Source organism: Eptesicus fuscus, chromosome 16, assembly GCF_027574615.1.
Source record: "Eptesicus fuscus isolate TK198812 chromosome 16, DD_ASM_mEF_20220401, whole genome shotgun sequence".
NCBI classification, from domain to species: domain Eukaryota; kingdom Metazoa; phylum Chordata; class Mammalia; order Chiroptera; family Vespertilionidae; genus Eptesicus; species Eptesicus fuscus.
The window spans coordinates 59,400,043-59,422,495 of NC_072488.1; the positions used below are offsets into that span (position 1 = coordinate 59,400,043).

Consider the following 22,453-nt stretch of genomic DNA (forward strand, 5'->3'; position numbering starts at 1 on the left):
ATTTATGTCTTCTTAATTTCCTTCAGTGTTTTATCATTTTCTGTGTAGAAGTTTTACATGTCTTTTCGTAAGATTTATTCCTAGGTATTTGGTGATTTTAAGTGCCTTTAAATTTATATTTTTCCACATGTTTATTGAGATTGTTCCAACCGGCGTAGGCTCCAGTTCAGTTCTGACGCTAACCACCTCAGGTTGTTAGCATTGGACCCCTGGCCCTCCCCCACTGTGTACTTTTGACCAAATGTATAAATTTGGGGGCTCCCATGACTCCCCTCAGATTCAATAATTCTCTTGAATGACTCACAATGACTCAGGAAAGTGGCACACTTATGATTAGTTTTATTTTAAAAGATAAATATGGGATGAGGGCTGGAATAGTCTAGAACAAGCATGTCAAACTCAAAGGCTAACATGAGCCAAAATAAGCAAGGTTGAAGTTTATGTGGGCCGCATAAAAACAAAAGCTTCACTTTTCATAGAAACGTAGGTTTATTTCAATAGAGACATGCTGAATCCAAAGGGCTGGAATAAATGAGTAATCGTTAACATAAAATAATAGAACATTTTAATAAAAATTAATATTTTTCTTGAATATTAACTTACCAGACACTGAATAACTGCACAAATTAGTAAGCGTAACGCAAATAAACCTATTTTTCTTGTTCTCTGAAAGCAAAATACTTCCTGTTGCGCACACCAAACAAGTCAGTCCAAGTCTAATGACGTGGCCATCTTCTGCTAAAATATTCGCTGCTTGCCGAAACCGGTTTGGCTCAGTGGATAGAGCGTCGACCTGCGGACTGTAGGGTCCCGGGTTCGATTCCGGTCAAGGGCATGTACCTTGGTTGCAGGCACAACCCCGGTGGGGGGTGTGCGTACAGGAGGCAGCTGATCGATGTTTCTCTCTCATCGATGTTTCTACTCTCTATCCCTCTCTCTTCCTCTCTGTGAAAAATCAATAAAATATATTTTAAATAAAAATAAATAAATAAAATATTCGCTGCTAGTATTAATGGAGAGAAATGGTGTGCCTGCGTGTAAAGCACATAAGGGAAATGAATGCAGCACGATTATAGTAATCAGTCATTAGCGAATGTTGTAGTTCGTTATTAATAATTATGTATAACAGGATATTGTAAAAATTAAGTTATGACATTTTTATTAAAACGTTTCTTACATACCGTTATATTGGCTGGCCCGCAAAAATATTCGTTGTGGGCAGCATGCAGCCGTGGGCCCAAGTTTGACATGCTTGGTCTAAGGCAGAGCTTTACTGTCATCTGCCCCTGGAGTCAGGATATGTCGCCCTCCTGGTACATCAAGGTACGTCCATGTGTTTACCACCTGAGAAGCTCCACTGAGCTTTGGGGTCCAGAGTCTTTATCAGGATTTCATTACCTAGGCATAATTGATTAAGTTATTGATTGACCGTAATCTCCATGTCCATCTCCCTTCCCTGGAAGTAGGGCAGCTGAAAGTTCCTAGCTTGGTTTTACTGGTGACCAGCCCCATCTGGGGGCCTACCTAGACTGGTGTCATTCGCATAACAAAGTTTCTACAGTTACTCAGGAAATTCCAAAGGCTTTTGCTTCTGTGCCAGGAACTAGGGTCAGAGACTAAAGATATTCTTTATTGTACCACACAAGTATAGAGAAGTAATAGTTAATTTTTGTATAGTGACCTTTGCTCCATTGGCCTTGCTAAATTCAATCATTAATTCTAATAGGTTTTTTTTTTTAGATTTTCTATACACGTAATTATGTTGTCTGTGAATAATGGCAATTTTATTTAATTATTACTAAACTTCATATACTTTATATCTAGTTCTTGTCTTATTCACTGGCTAAGACATCTAGGGTCATGTTGAACTGGTGACAGTGGGCATCATTGTTTCATTCTATGTCTCAAGGGAAAACTTTCAGAATTTGTCATTTTGCTGTGATTTTTTTTTTTTTTTGGTAGATTTTCTTTATGAGATCAACCAAGTTTCCTTCTTTTCCTAGTTTGCTAAGAGTTTTTATAATGAAAAGATGTTGAATTTTACTAATGCTTTTAAAATATCTGAGATTGATACTGTTGTGATTAGCTAGTTATTAACAACTAGAGGCCCAGTGCATGAAATTCGTGCACGGGGGTGGGGGGTGGTGGTGGGGTGTCTCTCAGCCCAGCCTGCACCCTCTCCAATCCGGGACCCCTCGGGGGATGTCCGACTGCCAGTTTAAGCCCGGTCCCCTGCCGGCCTGGTTGCCCCCTAAGTGGCCCCCTGACAGCCTGGTCACCCTCTAACTGTCTGGAAGGAAGTTGGACGTCCAGAAGATGTCCGGTCGACCCGGTCTAATTAGCATATTACCCTTTTATTAGTATAAATAGGAAAGGAGCAAAGGGAAGGCCGGACATTATAGGCATGGTCCTTGCAATGCCTGTCTGTCAACCACACCTGGTAACAGCGGTCATTGGCCGGAATGGGCATGGCCACTGCAAACACACGAAAATTTGGGAACGCATGATTCCCTAAACAAAGGAATTCTCTCTCTCGTTGCTTCTACTCTTTTTAAAAAATATATTCTTTATTGATTTTTAGAGAGGAAGGGAGAGTGAGAGCGAGACAGAAACATCAATGTTGAGAGAGAATCATTGGTTGGCTGCCTTCTATACACCCCCTACTGGGGGTCAAGCCTGCAACCCAGGCATGTGCCCTGACCAGGAATCGAACCATGATCTCCAGGTTCATAGGTTGACATTCAACTGCCGAGCCACACCGGTGGGGCGAAGCCATTATTTTTTTTTAAATATTTTTATGGCATGGGAAAAGACAAAGAATGTAAAGTATTTAAAAAGTGGGGTACAAAACGATATATATGATGATCCCATTTATGGTGAATATATATTGTAATAGTTTATTAATTTTTAAGAACGAAGAAAATACTCAGTTAACGGTAGTTATCTTTGGAAGGCCGAATTACAAGTGATTTTAATTTCCTTCATTCTACTTTTATTACCAGTATAAGAAAAAAAATCATAAAATTGGGGAAATTAAAACACTATTGAGCCCTGGACCATGTTTCTCAATGAATGGTTAGAGTGTTGGCCCTATCCACAGAAGGGTTGTGGGTTAGATTTCAGTCAAGGGCATGTCTGGAATCTAACCCATGCCCCATTGGGGTGCACATAGGAGGCAAGCAATCTATGTGTCTGCCTCACATCAACAACAAAAAGCACTGTTGATGTTATTGCTCTTAAGGAATTTCTGTATGTGGTAATAGTGTTGTGGTTTTGCTTTTTATGAGTCTTTACTTACTATAAAATGCTTGTAAAATTGTTAGATGTTCACAGATAAAATCTGGGATTTGCTTCAAAATAAGCCAGTGGAATGGGTGGGAGGAAAGAGGAAACCAGACTGGCCAGGGGAGTTAGTTGAAGTTAGGGGAAGGGCCCTGAGGGTATAATTATATTATTTCCTCCCTTTTCTATATGCTTGATATTTTCCATAATAAAAGGTTAAAAAAGCCAGAGACTACTGGCTAAGTGAAAAATCTGAGTCATGAAGACTTGTCCTGGGGTGAGAGACCAGCCTTAGGGTCTCCTGATATCCATCTGTCAACAGCTTTATGCTCTGGGCATTCTGGTTAAAAGAAAGCTGTTTAGAGAAGTTCCATTTCTGAATCCCAGCTTGCTCACCCCTCCTTGGTTGGTCCTGGACAGGACTTCCCTGGGCCTCAGTTTCCTCCTGTGAAGAGTGGGGTCAATCATACTTGTGGCACTCGGGCAGCACCTGAGCTCTGCTCACCACAATATGCTCACCCCTTGTTCACCCCAACTGCTCTGTAGTTGGGGGGAGGTGCGCCCTGAGGGAGACACTCAAGTGTCTACTGGGAAAAGAGACAGCTAAGGTCTGGCCATTTTTTACAGGGCTGTTGTGAAGGGAACTCTCCAGGCTTTTGTGATCATACACTTTGTTAAAGACATTTTTAAAATTTGTACCTTCGTTCACTCAATAGTTATATACATGTACTATTTTCTAATACATGTATTATGAAATAAACACATTTTTGAAGAGGTAAAGATGAAAGAACCATAATTTTTAAAAAATATGTTTTTTATCTTTTAGAGAGAGAGAAAGGGAGAGGAGGAGAGAGAAACATTGATCAGTTGCCTCTGGCATGCACCCCAATCTGGAATCGAGCCAGCAACCTGGGTATGTGCCCTGACGTTTTGGTGCACAGAACAATGATCAACCACACTGGCCAGGGAAATAACCGTAATTTTTATTTATTGTTAAAATATATTTTTATTATTTTTTAATTTATTTTTTATTTTTATTGATTTCAGAGAGGAAGGGAGAGGGAGAGAGAGATAGAAACATCAGTGAGAGAGAATCATTGATCGGCTGCCTCCTGCATGCCCTCTACTGAGGATCAAGCCCACAATTCGGGCTGTGCCCTTAATTGGAATCGAACCTTGAACCCTTCAGTCCACAGGCCGATGCTCTATCCACTGAGCCAAACCTGCTAGGGCATAACCATAATTTTTAGATGTCTTGCTATTAGTTACTATCATATTATCTCTAGCATATACTTTATATCCATTTACAAGGCACAAAATATTCTTATGATGGGATTTGTCAGTACCGACAGTGGCTGTAAGCCTGGGTTTCAAATAGTTTTCTTTTTTTTTAAATATATAGTTTTATTGATTTCAGAGAGGAGAGAGAGAGAGAGAGATAGGGACATCAATGATGAGAGAGAATCATTGATCTGCTGTCTCCTGCACGTCCCCTACTGGGGACTGAGCCTGCAACCTGGGCATGTACCCTGATCAGGTATCGAACCGTGACCTCCTGGTTCATAGGTTGACACTCAACCACTGAGCCACTCTGGCTGGGCTCAAATAGTTTTCTTAATAATTTTGAATTATTTTGGCCAATCCCTCAGCCCTGACTCTATGGTTACTGCTTCCCCCCACGCTGATTGACAGGGCTGGCAGGAGTGGAGAGGGTGGCCTCGGACCTTTGTAGGCCTTTGTGCTTGCTTTATTCCTGGGATTTCCCTGCCGGGGTCTTGGTCAGCCTGTGTATAAACAAAAGGTAAAATTGCTTATTATTTATGTTGGATGAGTCCCCCTTCGGAGACCCTGTTCTAAAAGGTTCTGGATGGCAGGTCTCTCTTATGTGTGCATAGCAGGTGTCTGGCTCAGAATGGTGGGGCAAGTCTCCCGGGAAGTCTCTAAGAATCCTTTTCCCTATGGACCCCTATCTGTTTTGCCCATGTTTGCTTTTCCATTTTTCCTTTCCATGTGGCTACCCTCCTATCACCTTCTCTCTCATTTTTGCTCTACTCTTTTTTGTCTTGGTCTTGCCTTCCATTTTTATTTCTTTCCTTTAAAAACATAACCAGTTTATAATACAATCTTTTCATTGGTGGTATTTATTGAATGGCTGACTTATTGAGGGCCTGCTGTATATTTAGCCTCATGCTAGGGGTTGAGGAATGGCTCAAGAAGCACCAAATATAATTTGTGCTGGTGAGAGTGCAAACTAGGAACCTTCTGAAAGATTTGTCAATGCATGAACCCTTTGACCTGGATACATCTTGAAATGTATTGTCATCTCACATGGGTAAAATGATGAACTTAACAGGAACAGTAGGAAAATACTGGAAATAATCGTGTCCAGCTGCAGAAGGGAAAGGGTTAAGTTCATTCTGGCGTCCACCAATGGCACACCGCACAGTGGAGGTGAACAGAACAACAACAACAAAAAAGTAAAAATAAAGCAATATATTTATTGCAGAAACTTTGAGAACATGGAAAATGATTAAGAAGTGAAAGTCATACTTACTCCACCACCCAAAGTACGAAATGCTTTGTTGCATTTTCTTCTAGTAAGTCAGCAATGATTGCTTTTCTCCCCCTCTCAAAATGAGATATTCTTATCTCTTCTGATTATAAAAGGAAAGAGTAAAATAATACATATTGATTTTAAAATGCATTAAGCCAAAGCATAAAAAACTACTATAAATTGCTCCTCTCTATTCTGTAACTTTCTGCTTTATACAAACGGTGAGCACCATTTCTTTAAATCTCTGGCCGCAGCCTCTTTTTCCAGTGGCTGCAGTACCAGTTGTAAACTACCTTGGACAGATCTTCCTGGGCACACCTTGCACACTGGCCTGGGTGCTTCCTTTATATTAAGGTTTTTCCTAGAAGTGGAAGATTGGCTGAGTCCCGACCATGCACACTTTGTATTTTGACACATAGTACCAAATCCTGAAGAAAAAATGTCCTTGTTTTCTCCAGTACTACTGTTTCAGGCACTGTGATGAACTTACGTATTAATTAATATGTATTAATTTATGTTAAAATGAAGGACCTCCTCAGTGTTCTTTTAAGTTGCTTATTGAGTAAACGTTTTCCTCTCGCCCTCCCACCCCGGCCCTTTATAGAGATCACCCTCCCATCTGGGAGCTAGGGGTGTGGGGTGGGAGAGCTGTGCAGGATTCTTTGCTTGCTGCTGTGTCCCCTTGGGTCCTCTCCTGCCTTGCCTGCGTCTGGCTGAGCTGGGCCCTCTCCTACTGCTGGTTGAGGTCAGCACTATTAATAGTCACTTAATCCTACTGTGGCCTGTGGCCAGTGTGGAGGGAGGAGAAAGGAGGGTCCTATGGGAGGGCCTGGGAGCTAAGGGCCAGTTCTGGGGACCTGGGATGGTGGGAAGTGGGACATGCTGGGGAGGCCAGTAAGGAGGATGCCGATGACAGTATCTTGGGTGGTGGAACCCATGTCTCATCTGGAGCCTTTGGGTCTGACCCATGAGAATAGCAGCCAGAGCTGGTGAGTAAGGCCCTCACAGGACTCCGGTAGACTTTGAAACCCAGTACCTGGTGATGTGTCCTTCTAATGGTCTTTGAAAGATAAAGCTTTTTATGAGGGAGGAGGACACAGCAGGGGCTGGGAACTGGGCTTCCTGAGGCTTCTGGAGACAACCTGTGTGTATCCAGCAGAGTCCGGAGCAGCTGCTGTGTTCCTGGCTTGGGGTGGGAGGAGGGTGAGCAGATATGGAGAGGAGCGAAGTCACAGTGTAGGCCTGGCTGAGCTTTAGCCTGCTCCGGGTACATGGACAGCAGTCGGCCAATGGCACAAGCAGGCCGCATAGCCGTGCAAGTTCTGGGAAAGGAAGAGCTGGGGCACCCAGGGCTGAGGCAGGGAAGGGTTGTCCTTGGACGCATGTCAGGGTTCTCTCACTCCTTCCCCCTGTTCCAGGTGAGAGAGGGCAGTGGAAAAGGCCTGGGCTTGCTGTCTGATTTGCCCAGCACCTTTGGGGTTTCTAGAAGCCTCATGTGCAGGTCTCTAACCTAGGAGGGGACCTGGCTGGACTGGGTGACGAAGGGCATGGTGGGCAAGCTGGCAGCCAGGTGTGGCCCAGAGGAGACCAAGGGACAACAGCTTCCAGGTACCCCTTTCCCACAGCCAGGTTCTTAGCAGTGCTTGAATTAAAGGCTAAGGAAGCCCCAAGTCCCAGAGGAAGCAGTATGAGAGTCTTTTTAAAAAACTAATATATTTTTATTTATTTCAGAGAGGGATAGGGAGAGAGAGAGATAGAAACATCAGTGATGAGAGAGAATCATTGATCCTGCTGGGGCTCGAGTTGGCAACCCGGGCATGTGACCTCCTGGTTTCATAGGTCGACACTCAACCACTGAACCACACCTGCTGGGCAAGAGAATCTTTTAACAGTTCCTTTCATGTATGTGTGTCTTTCTGGTTATAACATTTATGGTATTGATTATGGAAATCTTAGGATTTCTACTCAGAAAAGTATAAAAAAGAAAACTAAAACCATTTTTAATTCCCCATACTTTTAGGTTAAATCATATGATTCTTTTGTTGAATTCAGCAATTTTTTATGGGTCAGCCAAATATGAACATTTAGGTATATTTCCTGTCTTTTTTCTTTGAATAAAGACTGCTTTGAAAAATGTGGGATTCTCAGCTTTTGGGGTAGATGTATTATATTTAATTTCATGTTTAATTTCTCATCCCAACCACCTCCAAAATCCAGTTATCCAGTTGAATGGAAACTAATAATAAGATGAGGACACTCATTAAAATAAAATTCTATGTTATATTTGAATTCCATACAATGAAAATCATAAACATATAAGTCCTAAGTTGATCCTCTTATTTTATTTTATTTATTTATTTTTAAATATATTTTTATTGATTTTTTTACAGAGAGGAAGGGAGAGGGATAGAGAGTTAGAAACATAGATGAGAGAGAAACATCAATCAGCTGCCTCCTGCACACCCCCTACTGGGGATGTGCCCACAACAGGTACATGCCCTTGACTAGAATTGAACCTGGGACCCTTCAGTCTGCAGGCCAACGCCCTATCCACTGAGCCAAACCAGTCAGGGCTCATCCTCTTATTTTAAACTAGAGGCCTGGTGCACGAAATCATGCACAGGTGGGGTCCCTCAGCCTGGCCAGTGATTGGGGCTATCTAGCCCAGTCCAGGGGAAGGGACCACGGGAGGTTGGCTGTGAGAACGCACTGACCACCAGGGGGCAGTTCCTGCATTGAACGTCTGCCCCCTGGTGGTCAGTGCACGTTATAGCAACCAGTCGTTCAGTGGATCAGTCATAATGGTCGCTTAGGCTTTTATATATACAGATGGTAAATGAGTTAACAGCAATTTCTGAATTACAGAAACTTCTTAATTACTAAAATTCAAAATAATCTTTTCGCTGCTAGCCTCCCTGTTCCCCTCCCTGTGTGAATGAACTCATTCCCCATAAACATTCACTGAATGCTTACTGAACACTCCTTTGCGTTTGGGGAATACAGACTGAAGCCTTGCTATAATGGACTCACAATTAGTAAGAGGAGAGGAACCATAAACCATAAGTAAAGTGAGTAAGCATGTGATATCATTTGTTTTAGGTAATAAACTGATGACCAGCTTGGGGTGCTAGAGGAGGCTGGTTGTCAGAGAGGCTCTCACCAGGAGGGTGACATTTGAACAGAGACATAAAGGTGGGGCGAGCGAAGCAGATGTATATATAGGGAGGGGCGGCCAGGTTAAGGGAGCAGCCTTAGGTGTTTGAGGGACAGCAAGGAGGCTGAGACTGACCGGAGCACAGGAGAGATGGGTTAGGGGTCAGCATGAGGGGTTTCTGGGACCTGGCCACGGAGGAATGTGGTTTCTGTGTGGAGTGAGGCGTAAGGCAACCTGACTTCCCTGTAAGGGGTCCCCCTTGCTACGTGTTGAGAGTGGACTCGGGTTCAGGGTGAAGCAGGGAGATGGTGAGGGGCTGCCCACCCTCTGGGTGAGAAGGAGATGCCTGTGGCCCAGAAAGGGACAGTGGCAGTGCAGGCTGCCAGAGGAGGCTGGGTTCCGGTGCCTCTTGCAAGCAGAGCTGATGGGTCTGCTGAAAGGGTTGGATGTAGAAGGTAGAGAAATAGAGGAGGCAGAGTTTTCTCTCTCCATGCTGGTCAGTTGGACAGAGGGAGATGGGAGGAGGGGCAGGGGCTTGGTTTTGACAGTAAGTCCTAGGTGTTAGACATCCACTTGGATCTAGCTGTCAGCAAGCAGTTGAATGTAGGAGTCTGGAGGGCACAGAAGAGGCCTGGGCTGCAAGTATTTATTTGAGACACCTTGACATATAGTTTTTATTTAAAGTCACAGGCAAGGGACCAGGTGCCCTCCTGAATCAAGAGGACAGGGCCGGCCTGAGGTCAGAACACCAGGAGATTGCCGGAGGAGGGAGAGAGTGGCCCCTGGTCCAAGTGCAGCCTGAGCATGAGACCCCCACCGCTGGCAGCATTGCTGACTTTGGAAAGGGCAGACAAATTAGGAAAGGCAAACACAGCCCAGAGTCCCATGGCCGGGTCAGCAGAGGGTAACTGACGAGCCCTTTGTGTGGGGCCGCAACCAGCCGGCCACAGTCAGCGCCAGTGTGCCAGGCTCTTTAGCATGCAGAGCAGGGGAGAGTGGGCAGTGCCCCAGGCCAGCACATCTACAAGGTACTCATCTTGATGGTGCTGCCACTAGAGGGTGCCACACACACCAGTGGGTTCCACAGACAGGAGCTTCAGAACGCAGGCAGGGAGGCAGAGTGGCCCCAATCCAGCACAAGAAATCCACGCACTTCACCCACAGGAGGATAGTTCTGTCTTCAGAGGAACCACCAGCCTTTCCTGGTGAGGCCTAGTGCAAACCTTGACCATGGGTTGATTGAAGGTTTCAGTGGGGGGACATTTTCTCAGATTATTGATGCTGTATCTGCTGGGGCTCTGATTCCTAGGGTATAAGCAGGTGCTGCTAATTGGGCAGCATTCAGAGACTCGCCCCCTTCCTGGGCTCCTTGGGCTGCAGTGCCGTGCTCACCCTAGACTCTTACCAGTTCCCCTTCGTTTTGTGTTCCTCCTTAATATTTTTTAAACATATTTTTATCGATTTCAGAGAGGAAGAGAGAGGGAGAGAGAGATAGAAACACCAACAATAAGAGAGAATCATTGACCGGCTGGGAATGGAGCCTGCAACCTGGGTATGTGCCCTGACCAGGAATTGAACTGTGACCTCCTGGTTCATAGGTCAACGCTCAACCACTGAGCCCCACCGGCCAGGCTCTCCTTAATATTTTTGTCGAAAAAAATATAAAAGTGAAACATGCCCATCAAATAGAATATGGAAGTGAATAGAGTGATACTAGCCCCCACAACTTAAAAAGCCCCCAAAGATGACCACTGTTACCTCTTCCAGACAGTTTAAGGCCCTCTCCACCCTCCACCCTCCACCCCCATTTCCATGCAGGCAGATGGCACCATGCATTCAGTCCTATCACGTGCTTTTCCACTAATGGCCTGTCTCGGGTTTCGTTCCACATTTCGTCCCTCAGGCCCTGCTGCCTCTCCCCAGGCAGCAGTAGCCCCTGTCCCGCACTCCTGCTCCATTGCAAGTGATTCAGATTGTCTCTGGTTTGAGGCTGTGAAAAAGAATGTTTTGATGACCCCCTTGGCTTTTGTGTCTTTCTGCTTTAGTGAAGATTACATCCATAGGATAAGTTCCTACAAGTGGAATTTCTGAGGCCGAGGTTAGGGACCCTAGGTTTTGAGACCTGCTGCCAAATCGGCCTCCTGAAATGTGCCTGTTTTCCTGCCCACCAACCAGAGCCCTGTGAGGGCCTGCCTGTCTCCCGCAGCACTGGGCATCACCGGCTGCTAGAGCATGCCGGTCGGGGAGGTGATGAAAGCTGCCTGCTTTCACTCTGGTTCCCGTCTGATGACGCGGTCTAAGTAAGCTGCGCCGGCCCTCAGCTCTCTTTCTCTGGAGGGCTCCTGCAGGGCAGCCTCCGGCGGGTGGAGAGGCCAGGGTCTGGGCCCTGGCTGGCTGCTGCTCAAGGGCCCTGGCAGATCACTTGCTCTCGTTGGCTCATCGCTAGAAGACAGGGAAATCTTTAGTCGAGTCTAGCCATGGTCTGTCTAGCAAGATCCTGAAAGTGTTTTGACCACAACTCCAAGCTGGAAAGCAGTACCGTATGACCAGCACTGTGTGTGAGGGTGTCTCACAGGACAGTACTCCCCCTTCACATGGGTGCACTCAGGCACTTTTCATTTGTTTTTCCAAACGCTGGCTGCGAGGACTGGCATCTCTGTTCTCCCTAAGAGGCCGCTAGGAGCTCTGAAGGGTTTGCTGTGGCCTAAGGATCTGGAGAACCTGGTCTACAGGGATGTCCTGAGAGTGAGGCCCTAAGACTGGATTGTGAAGGGGAATCTGCGAGGAATCTCTGACTTGACCTTCACAGCTCTCCCGGGGCTTTCTCCCTGAGGCTGCTGCAAATCTGCGTCCCCCTGTGTGGGGCACACCGTGTTCAACCGGAGTGTGGGCCAGGCCCCTCTGGGTGTCTCCTGTTGTCACACACTGGGTTCTAGGGCACAAGAGCAGGGTGGGGACCCAGGAGGGCACCCAGCCACCCACAAAGCTTCTGTGGAAGGTTCCCCCCACCCCCCTTCTATCTTCCTCTTGCTTTAGGTGGAAAGGGTGGCCTTTCTCTAATTACAGTCCCTGCCTGGCCCAATTATACCGGGCTAATTTGTTAATGGTTTGGGAATGCAGAGCCTTTGCCTGGGACACTGTCATGGCCCCAGGGTGCTTGCAGGGGAGCTCTGCCAAGGAGCTGGGGGAGGCAGTGAATGGCCCTTGGAGGCCCAGGGAAGGTGGGCGCCCTCTGAACCCTTGTCCAGCTGGCACCTGCCTGCCTGTGACATATGGCTTCTCTGTCCACAAGTTGTCAGGGTGCGTCTTTCCCTCCCCAGGAGGGCCTTGCCCTTTCCATTCTATCTAAGCCAATGGTCCGTAATGCCTTGACAGTAAAAAATACTTTTGGTTTTCCTTTTCATAAAAGCAGTATCAGTTTGCAATAGAAACTCCAGGAGGAGAGATCAACCAAAGGACTTGTATGCATGCATATAAGCCTAACCAATGGACACAGACAACAGCAGGGAGAGGGCATGAGTGGGGGGGATAATGGGAGGATAAGGAAAAAATAAAATAAAATGTTATAACTTGAAAAAAAAATTTTTAACTTTTTTTAAAAAAGAAAGAAACTCCAGGAAATATAGAAAAGGGGAAAAAAACTACCCCTGACCCCACCCCAATGACTCAGGTGTGTTAACATTTTGGTGGAGGAGTCTCATGATTGGTCCCTTTGCTCTTGTCTGACTCATTGTGTTGTCCCGCAGGGAAGTCCCACCTGGCCATCGTGCAGAAGGTGAACAACGAGGGGGAAGGTGACCCCTTCTACGAGGTCCTGGGCCTGGTCACCCTGGAGGACGTCATTGAGGAGATCATCAAGTCCGAGATCCTGGACGAGTCAGATATGTACAGTGAGTCCCCCCCCCCCCCCCCAGGCCCAGAGCCCCTTTCCCGCTCAGGCCTGACGTCTGCTGTCCTGGTGGGAAGGCCACCGTGCAGGGACGCAGGCCAGCACGACCTGGAGGATATTGCTTGGAGCAGGGGCCGGAGGCTGCCTTGGCTCTTCCCCGTGGCTCCTGTGGCTCAGCATCAGCCTGGGGACGTGCCTGGGTCCAGACACTGCAGGTTCTGTGTGGAGGGAGGGATGGCAGAGCCGGCAGCTGGTGGACAGGTTCCATTCTGTTCCCGAGTCCACTGAGGGGACAGCGTGCTCAGCTCCAGTTCATTCTCTTGCAGCTGACAACCGAAGCCGGAAACGGGTATCTGAGAAGAACAAACGGGACTTCTCAGCCTTCAAGGATACTGACAATGAACTCAAGGTGAAAATTTCACCTCAGCTACTCCTGGCTGCTCACCGCTTTCTGTCCACGGGTAAGAGCGAGAGGATGGCCTTCACTGTTGGTGCGACAGTCACAGAGGGAGAAGGACTGGGCCTCTAGCTACTCCCCTCCTGGGATGAGGCTACACAGGTGCAAGGTGCAGGGACACTCGGCTGCCTCTGGATGGGGCGAGGCAGCTCCCACCTGGACATGCGCTGCGATTTGCTTCCCCTATTGCAGACTTCCAGAAAGCATCAAGTTAGTTTTGAAAATAAGCCTCGGGAGGACCTGAGATAGGCCCATCGAGGCTCGTGGAGGGGAGGGAGAAGGAGGCTCTTGCATGTGCTGTGGGCCTGCCCAGGTACAGCGCACGGCCCCTGCCTGGCTCCTCACCTCTGAGGAGCCTGCACCTAGCTCTGTCCTTGTCTCTCCCGCCTCCCCTCTGCCTCATGTACTGGACTTGACTACAGACTTGACCTGTAGATCGATGTCATATCTCTTCTCACCCCTGCTTCACAGCTCCCTTGGGGGCCTGGGCGATGGATTAGAAAGACACCTGCCTACTCCCTCCCCCTCTCCCAGTCAGACTTCAGTAATTCCTTCTTTATTTTTTCTGAAAGGGTATGGATGATGTTGATGATGAACAATGATGATAACATTTACCAAGCACTTTCCTTATGCCAAGTGCTTTACATGTATTATTCTGTTTAACCTCACAACCACTCTGAAGTTTTTAACCCCCATTTTACAGATGAGCAAACTGATATAAGGTTAAGTAACTTGCCCAAGATCATGCCCGGGTAGTGCAGGAGCTACCATTCAAGGCCAACAGACTCCAGGGCTCTCCCTTCTCTCAGAACCGAAGGGAAGAGCCTGGCAGTGAGGGAGCTGTCCCTGTACTGCAGCGCCTGGTCCCATGTGCAGTCTCCCTCTCCCCTGCAGAAGTCCCCCAGTTCAGCCCTGCTCTGATATCAGAGAAGATCCTGCTTCGGCTGCTCAAGTACCCGGACGTCATTCAGGAACTCAAGTTTGACGAGCACAACAAATACTATGTGCACCACTATCTGTACACCCGGAACAAGCCGGCCGACTACTTCATCCTCATCCTGCAGGTGAGCCTGCCGCACCTGCTTGCCTCACTGTGAAATGTGGGGGTGCAGGGCTTTCCTGCCCCGAGGCTGTGTGACCTGCTCTGGGCCTGTGCGCCCCATTGCCCGTCCTCCTCCGAGCAGCTCACAGTGCCATCACCCCTCATGTCTCCCTCTTGCCTCATCTTTTTGCTGTTGTTGTTTTTTGCTTCTCACTCTATAATCCTAACCCTGTGTTCTTTCAGGGGAAGGTGGAGGTGGAGGCTGGGAAGGAGAACATGAAGTTTGAGACGGGTGCCTTCTCCTACTACGGGACCATGGCGCTGTCCTCGTTACCCCCTGGTGAGTGGCTGGGCTGCACTGGCCGCACTCCAGCGGCCTGGATTGGGAGCGGCAGTGAGTGGCTCCCAGCTCCTTGGCATCTAGATGGCTCATAACTTCGGTGGTTTGAGGAGAGGGAGACCTGTGAGGTCTGGGCCTAGAGGAGGTGGCCTGGAAGAGCAATGATTCAGCGGAGGGGGTGGGATTCTGAGCAAAGGCCTGGAGGGAGCCGAGAGTGTGTCTTGAGATGGTGGGGAGGCCTGCCTGCCAGCGGGAGGAAGACTGGGAGTGAGGATGAGTCAGGGAGCTCCAGAAAGTCGATGGTGTATGGCTGTGATAGGAAGCAAGAAGCTATCGACGGCCTTTGAGAGTAGAACGGGCCAGTGGGCCCACGGGCCATGGTGACCCTTACTAGCCATCACCGCAGGCGGGAGTTGAGAGAGTGGGTATGTGGAGGGAGGCTGTGGGGTCTTGCCTATGAAGCCTGGGAGAGGTCAACCAAGGGATTGGGGTGAAGGTGTCCCAAGTGCCTGAGGTTGGGAGCCAGGCCAGGGCAGGTTACAGGCAGGTTGGTTTCTCATGGCTTAGCCACTGCCACTTGGTTAAGGGTTGGTTGTGATGGAATAAAGGGACTTGGGCCAAAGAGGGTACTGGACAACCTCCAAGGGAGGTTATAGGTTATGGCAAGACCAAGGAAGGGCCTCTCTGGCCACCCCAGTGCCCTCTGCTTCCCCAGTCCTGGGTAGCTCAGGTGCCCCTTGCCAAAGGGGCCAGCACAGCTCCTCACTCACTGTGGGACACACACCCCAACCACGAGAGGGGCCTGGGTGGCTGTGGGCTGGAGAGTGAAGTCCACTTTGGTGCTGGGGGACAGGCTGCCGATGAGGCAGGTGCTGTAGCTTCTAGGAGCCTCGGCTGTGCCTGTTGTTATCCTTTGACAAAGAGGACCTGTGGCGGGGGGGCAGAGCATCCATGCCTATTGACACAGCTCTGCGCCCCCCCCCCCCAACCCCAGCACCAGCCGGCCTGTGAGGGAGGGGAAGGGAGAGGAGGAACCAGGCTCTGGACCTGGGTTTTGGACTGGCGGCCCTGGGAGGACTGCTTAGCATCCAGCCTGGGGAAATCTTGTTCAGAAGGATGCTCAGTCATGGGACATTTCCTCCAGGCACTCTGCCCCTAGTGCCTCAGGGGTTGGGTCATGGTCCTGCACTCTGTCCCTTGACCTGGAGGCTCTCAGTTCCCATTGGAGTGGCCGGAAGGGAAAGGGGTGTCTTCTGGGCTCTGGATTCACTGTGGGAGCTCTGGGCCCCTCTGCCAGCACCTGGCCTTCTCTGAGCGGGGCTCGTGAGTCTGCCTGAGCTCCTGCCTGTCAAAGTCGTGTCTCCTTTTCCACTGAGGCCCTCACTGCCCAAGGGTCTGCTTCTCCAGCCCATCCTGTGGCTCCATGTCCTGCCTCCTGACCTGGACCCCACCCAGCACTGACCTTTTCCTCTTTCACTCCAGTGCCTTCATCCCAGGTCGGGTGTCCGCCTGGCAAGCAGAACTCCCTGCTCTCCTGGCTCCCAGGTAACATGGCATGGCTGTGGAACACTGCACTGCCACCTGTCGCCTGAGCCCACACACCACAGCTGCATTAACCTGTCCCAGTAGGCACTGGGGCTCCCCACCTGTTCACACTTGAGAGCCAGCTTGGCCTAGAGCTCAGTTACTGGATGGCTTTGCCCTGGTCCTGGAAGGGGTTCCTGAAGGTTCTTCAGTCTTTGAGAAGGTGTGTGTGTGCGCACGCACGCACGTGCTGGCCAGACTGATTCCTACTCATTGGCAGCGTCCCTGTGTCCCGTGATCCGAGGCAGCAGATGGTGGCGGGAGGTGCTGGCCTTGTCACCAGAGCCCTGGCCCGGCCGGTGAGCCCTGAGGAAGTTAAGAGCTCCAGGCTCAGTGCGTAATCCAGAGCGGCTCCTGAGCCTCCACAGGCCAGAGAGCCTAGCACTGCAGTCAGCTCTCCCACTTCATATTCCTGCATCTCGTTTCTTCTTCTAAACTGCACCAAAGCACACTTTACTATTGATCCTCTTCTTAAAAAAATGGTAAAGGTCCCTTTCAAACACAACACACTTTTGGCTGTGATGGGAAGCAGGAAGTCGGTAATGGCTCTGAGCAGGGGGTGTCTGATGAGAGAAGATGGGCCATTTGGCCTTCACTGACCAGCCTCCCTCTGCCTCTTCTGCACTTTCTTGTTTCACATATGGCCAGGAGTTTATGCATACCGGGTTTGAATCCTGATGTTTTTACGTAATATGGGAGCAGAATCCACCAGGCAGATGTGCCTTCATTTGTTATTCCCCTTATGCATATTCATGGGGGTCTATATGCTAAATAATACCATGACATAAACCTCTTTATGAAAAATGTCATCGGTGTTTGAGCTTGTATCCTTAGAATATTCTTTTAGAAGTAGAATTACCAAATTAAAAATTCTATTTTTGTTACACATGTTGCTTTGTTTTAATCATAAAAGTAACATAGCTTATTGGGGGAAAAAGAAAATTAATAAGCATTATAGTTTCATTATTCAGAACAAATGCTTCATATTTTGTTGTAGTTTTCTTTAGGACCTCTATTTTTAATAGGCCATGTCACCAACCTGTGTTGGTTTTAAATTTATTTCCTGTTCTGGCATGTTAATAAGCATTAATTAAAAGCAAATAACTAATTAATGTGAAGGTTTTTTTTGTTTTTAGTTTTTTTTTTTAGTTTTTGTAAGAGTTTATTTGAACTAAACTGATGACAGTTGCCAGGAAGCAAGATCTCAAATGCTCCCATTAATGGGAAAGGTTGCTCTCGCCAGTATTTGTTTTCTTCTAGAACTTAATCCGAGGTGTTACTGAGTTTAGAATAAGTGATACATGCACATGACCCTCTAATGCAGGGGTGGGAATGTCCTACCCTTGGGCCGTGTAAGTCCTGTGAAACCATTTGGTCTGGCCCTGCCACGGCATTAGAGGTGAGTTAATTAAGTATTTAGGCTAATATAGCAGGCTAATTTTTAAGTTGGTAATTTTATATGGCCCTCGAATGATGTTATAAATATTCAAATGGCCTTTGGCAGAAGAAAGTTTTCCCCGCCCTGCTCTGATGGTTGTACACTGCCCAATTGTAGAATAACCAGACTATATTTTTCTTGTTTTCTGACTGAAGCTCAAAGATGGTGTATTTCTGATGCAGCCTCACTTGGTCAAAGCTCCATTGTTCATTCAGTCATCCGATGTTTGCTCTCTTCACTGAGCTATTTGTTAGAACGGCTTAGTAGTTAATAACTTAGTAATTAACTAAGTATATCAGCTTAGTTTATTTCCTGTTTGTTTGAAACAAGCCAGCATGCCTTCACAATTAACTTCTTTGTGGATTTCATTATTTTATAAATATTTTTAAAAATAAGAGCGCAATAATGTGTGCCGTTTCTTTTTCAAAATAAGGAATGTGTTTCTCATTTGAGGTTGAGTCATCCCGCTGCCCTGGTTAGTCCACGGAATGAGGCCTGTGCTGGTGGCGGGAAGAGGCACCGCCAACACTGCCCAGGCTTTGCCTCCGGGAGGGGGGCTGGCACCAGCTGGGATGGGAAGCCTGGCGCTCTGGGGCCTCTAGTTCCTGGGGAAGGAACATGCTGCCCCTGCCCCTGCCCCCGGCCAGGCTGGGGCTCAGCAGACAGAACAGGTCATGTGCAGAACAAATATTTGTCGGCTTAAGAGCATTTTTAGTTATGAGCAGGGTGTCAGGTTGAGAGGTGTGTGTATGAGAGAGATGAGAGTGCAAATTATGTAATTTTTCTTTTAATATAATTTAAAGGTATGCAGTTTGTGTCCATTGACATGAGCTGTTACTGAGAGGAGAGCGGCCGCCACACGAGGGTAACCATCGTGCTGCCCTGGACTGATCAGTTGTTAGGGTTTTGAAGCCATAAACTTTTGAGTCTTTGTTTTTTTGTGTGTGTTGTGTTTTTTTTTTTTTGTTAGACTTTTTAGTAGGTATTGCACAACACTGCTAAACAAACTAACTTGTTTGCCTTGATGAGGTTAAAGCTTTTGACTTGTCCTGAAGAAGTGTTCCCATTCCCAGTGGGGGCAGCATCCCCTGGCATCCATGGGACAGGGCTAGCCAGGAGGGCACCACAGTCCAGGGTGTTGCCTGTCGGGGCCTGATAGCCTCTTTCTCCCCACAGACCGCTCCCCATCACACCCCACCTGCCTGAGCCGCTCGGCCTCCCTCAGTTGCCCGGACCGCACAGACCTCTCGAGCCCAGCCCCCTTGGCAGGCAGCAGCAACCAGCTTGGCAGCTCTGTCCTGGGCCAGTACATCTCTGACTTCAGTGTCCGGGCGCTCATGGACCTGCAGTATATTAAGGTGAGTGCTCCCCTACCCTTGGGGATCACTGTCTCAGGAACCAGCAACTCTTTCTTTCCCCCGCCACCTAGAGCACAGGGCCCACGTGAGAGTCCTCCTGCTCCTGCTGCTTACTCTTGTGACAGGTTTCCGGAGACTCCCCCCTGGTCACATCCTTGCACCTGGACTTGCAGCCTCCATCCTGCCAGCCCTGCTTCCCCAGGTCACTGGTGCAATTGGCCTCCCAGCTCCTGCTCTTACTGACTCTCATTGCTCCCTCTTGCAGATCACGCGGCAACAGTACCAGAATGGGCTGCTGGCCTCACGGATGGAGACCTGCCCTCAGTTTCCCCTGGATGGGTGCACCATCTGCACGGAGAACCTGACGGAGAAGCCTGAGCTGCCTGTGGTGGACGAGACCACAACTCTGCTCAACGAGCGCAACGCCACGCTGCACAGAGCTTCCCCTGAGAACGCCATCTGACAGGAGGGCCCGGGGCCCCCCCGCCAGCTCCGCGGGGGCCGCTCCAGTGGGCCCACCTGAAGAGAAGGAGCCTGTCAGGCCAGACGGGGTGCAGATAGCCTATCTTACTGAGCAGCCAGGTGGCCCCCAGCCTGCGGGGAAGCTGGCCTCTGACAGGGACCTGTGAGCAGCTCGGAAGTAGCAGCTGCCTAGCCCTGGACTGTGGGTGGCGAGCAACCACCACAAGGCGGATTTTGTACTGGAGACTTTCTAAACTAGGCTTATTGCTCCTCTTTTGAAATATCATTTGGGGAAGGGAATGGGGAAGGGAAGACAGGGTTAAGGATTTTATTTTAAAAAAAATTTTTCCCCCACAAAAACTTTGGAAGGGGTTTCTCACCCCGGGAAGCAATAGCCATAATCTGCTCCCAGCCACGACCTGGCTATGTCCCTGACTCAGGGAGCCGACTCTTCCTGCTCCTTGTCCTCCAGAGACGGGTCCCAGCAGCTGCGGGAGGAACATTTTCTCTTGGGAGGAAGACAGTGCTTCCCAGGAAGCAAAGAACCAAATAGCATTGAGAACAACTGCCTGGACATGTGCACTGAGGCTTGTCTGACGTCGCCGAGGCGGAGGGATTCTGGGGCACTGAGATCAGGGGCATTATACTTCCAGCTACAGAGGAGTAGCCCTGCTCCTGTCACTCGCTGGATCCAGGAATTTCTGAAACTCTGCTGATGGGCTCTCCTGGTTGGGGCCACTGGGACTGTCAACCCTGGCCTCGTTGTTTTGCCTCATATCTGCCCCTTTGGACAGCTGTTCCCTTGGAATGGGGTTGACTTGACTCGTTAGGCAGCGTCTCCCACGTTTCAGATTGCCCCCCCTGCTCCCCAGGCTGCCCTCACTTTACCAAAGGCTTTCCCGTGGGTTGGGACAGCATCTACATTAGAGGTGACTTGTCTGCAATACTCCTTTTGGTTCTAGGAGGGAATCTAGTCATGAGTATTTGCATTGTTAGCAAGTAATACCATCCCCTTCCCACCCCACAACCAAAATCCAGTCTGACCCTTGAACTTTGCTTTCCAGACTCCCTACTTCTAATCTAAACCCCGAGGTCTCTTGGGGATTGAGAACAGAGGATGTGTAGGAAGCCAACCTAAGCAGGTTCTCCATGCCCTTTCTCCGTGGCTGAGGCTCACCTGCCTATTTATACACTTGCATAACCCAGGAAAGGTTTCAACCTCAAGGGCACACAGCTGGTGGCCACGTTCCCCCAGGTCCATAATCCTAGTGTGAGACATCATCTTGTCCTGTGCTGAAGCTGGGGGTACAGAGCTCCACGCCCACAGGAAATCCTGCCCAGCACCTTTTCCCTGGGGCTGAATCAGGCCCTGCCTGCTGCACAGCTCCAGGCTTCCCACTGCTGGGGAGGCTGCGGGACCAAGGTCCGTGTTGGCCCTTTTGTCGGGTGGAAAGTTGCCCAAGATCAGGTGCAGGAGACTCTGTAGGCCTTCCCCTGAGTACTGTCTATTCACTCCTTTCCTAAAGGGCTCTGCTCTTCAGGTGCCTGGAGAACCCTAAGTCTTGAGACCAGGAAATGTCTTGCACCAAGTATGCCTACCCCTGGCCAGTCACAGAATTTAGTCCTAAAAGTTTGGAGAGAAGGTGGTGATACCCATGGGTTCTCAGCCAGAAGGAAGAAAAGACACTGGACCTTTTTGTTCCCTGTGGGGAAACCCGTTAGTTTTCTACACGCACAGCTTGCTTTCTGAGTCCACATGGAAGCTTGCAAAGCTGTGTTTTTGAGACCTGAGTGCCAGGCAGGGCCAAGCACATTGGCCTGAACCAAGTGAGTGTGTGTGAAGTAAAAGCGGGTCGCACACTTCCACGCTACCTCTTTGCACACACAGTTTCTACCAACAGCTGTCCCCTCCCCCCGTCCTTCCCTTCCCCATTTATAATCACTTCTTGCAAAGGGTCATAATTATTTCCAAATATTACTGGTCCGATGACTTCCTCCTCCCAGTGCAATTTTTCACTTCCTATTCCAACTTCTGGTTCCTGGGCTGAGCTCTACCCTGGAATTGGCCCATTCCTGCATGTCTTCCTGTGTGAGGGATGGCCTCCAAATGGGTAGGCAAGTCACAGCCACCATAGCAAGTAACATATTTATTTTGCATAAGATTTTAATTTGTATATATTTGTGATTTATTTTGGCATTGTTATGAGTTTGACTCTCGGGGAGTTTTGTTGTTATGACTCTTGTGTCTTTTGTCACAAAACAATGATAATATTTGCTAAACAATATATGGAATTTATTTTTGATTGGTAATAAAAAAATGAAATATGAAATCTTGGTGCGTCTACAATTTCCCTATTTAAGTTCAGTCAGTATTCGGTAACTGTCATAGAAATAGAAGTGATTGTGATTGGCTGTCACTGTGTCATGGCAAGAGACAAGTATTCTGGAATTGTTTTGCAGTGAAAAAGCAGCAGCAATGTAATTTTAAAAATATCCTATATAATAAAAGGCTAATATGCAAATCAACTGAACAGCAGAACAACTGGTTGCTATAATATGCACTGACCACCAGGGGGCAGACGCTCAATGCAGGAGCTGCCCCCTGATGGTCAGTGCATTCCCAAGGGGGAGCGCCACTCAGCCAGAAGCTGGGCTCAAGGCTGGCAAGCGCAGCGGTGGTGGCGGGAGCCTTTCCCGCCTCCTCAGCAGTGCTAAGGATGTCTGACTAAGCCGTCAGTGGGACCTCCCCTGAGGGCTCCTGGACTGCAAGAGGGTGCAGGCTGGGCTGAGGGGACCCCTCCTCAACCCGTGCACGCATTTCGTGCACCAGGCCTTTAGTAATAAAGGCTGTCCTCACAGGAGCTGCTAGACATACATGGCAAATGTGCTCAGT

General features: G+C 48.6%; 1 protein-coding gene across 2 annotated transcripts in view; it reads left to right on the top strand.

Annotated features, from left to right (window-relative positions):
- Positions 1-22,104, top strand: part of CNNM4 (cyclin and CBS domain divalent metal cation transport mediator 4) — a 35,041-nt gene extending 12,937 nt beyond the window's left edge. The window contains exons 2-8 of one of the 2 annotated variants that reach the window (XM_028132645.2): positions 12,737-12,880; positions 13,206-13,340; positions 14,231-14,400; positions 14,622-14,718; positions 16,201-16,263; positions 18,917-19,098; positions 19,364-22,104. In XM_028132645.2, the coding sequence (XP_027988446.1) occupies positions 12,737-12,880; positions 13,206-13,340; positions 14,231-14,400; positions 14,622-14,718; positions 16,201-16,263; positions 18,917-19,098; positions 19,364-19,561 (989 nt within the window). In that variant the 3' untranslated portion in view covers positions 19,562-22,104. The remainder of the gene's footprint in view (positions 1-12,736; positions 12,881-13,205; positions 13,341-14,230; positions 14,401-14,621; positions 14,719-16,200; positions 16,264-18,916; positions 19,099-19,363) is intronic. The other variant, XM_008156498.3, reaches the window with a different exon arrangement.
- The last annotated feature ends 349 nt before the right edge of the window (positions 22,105-22,453 follow it).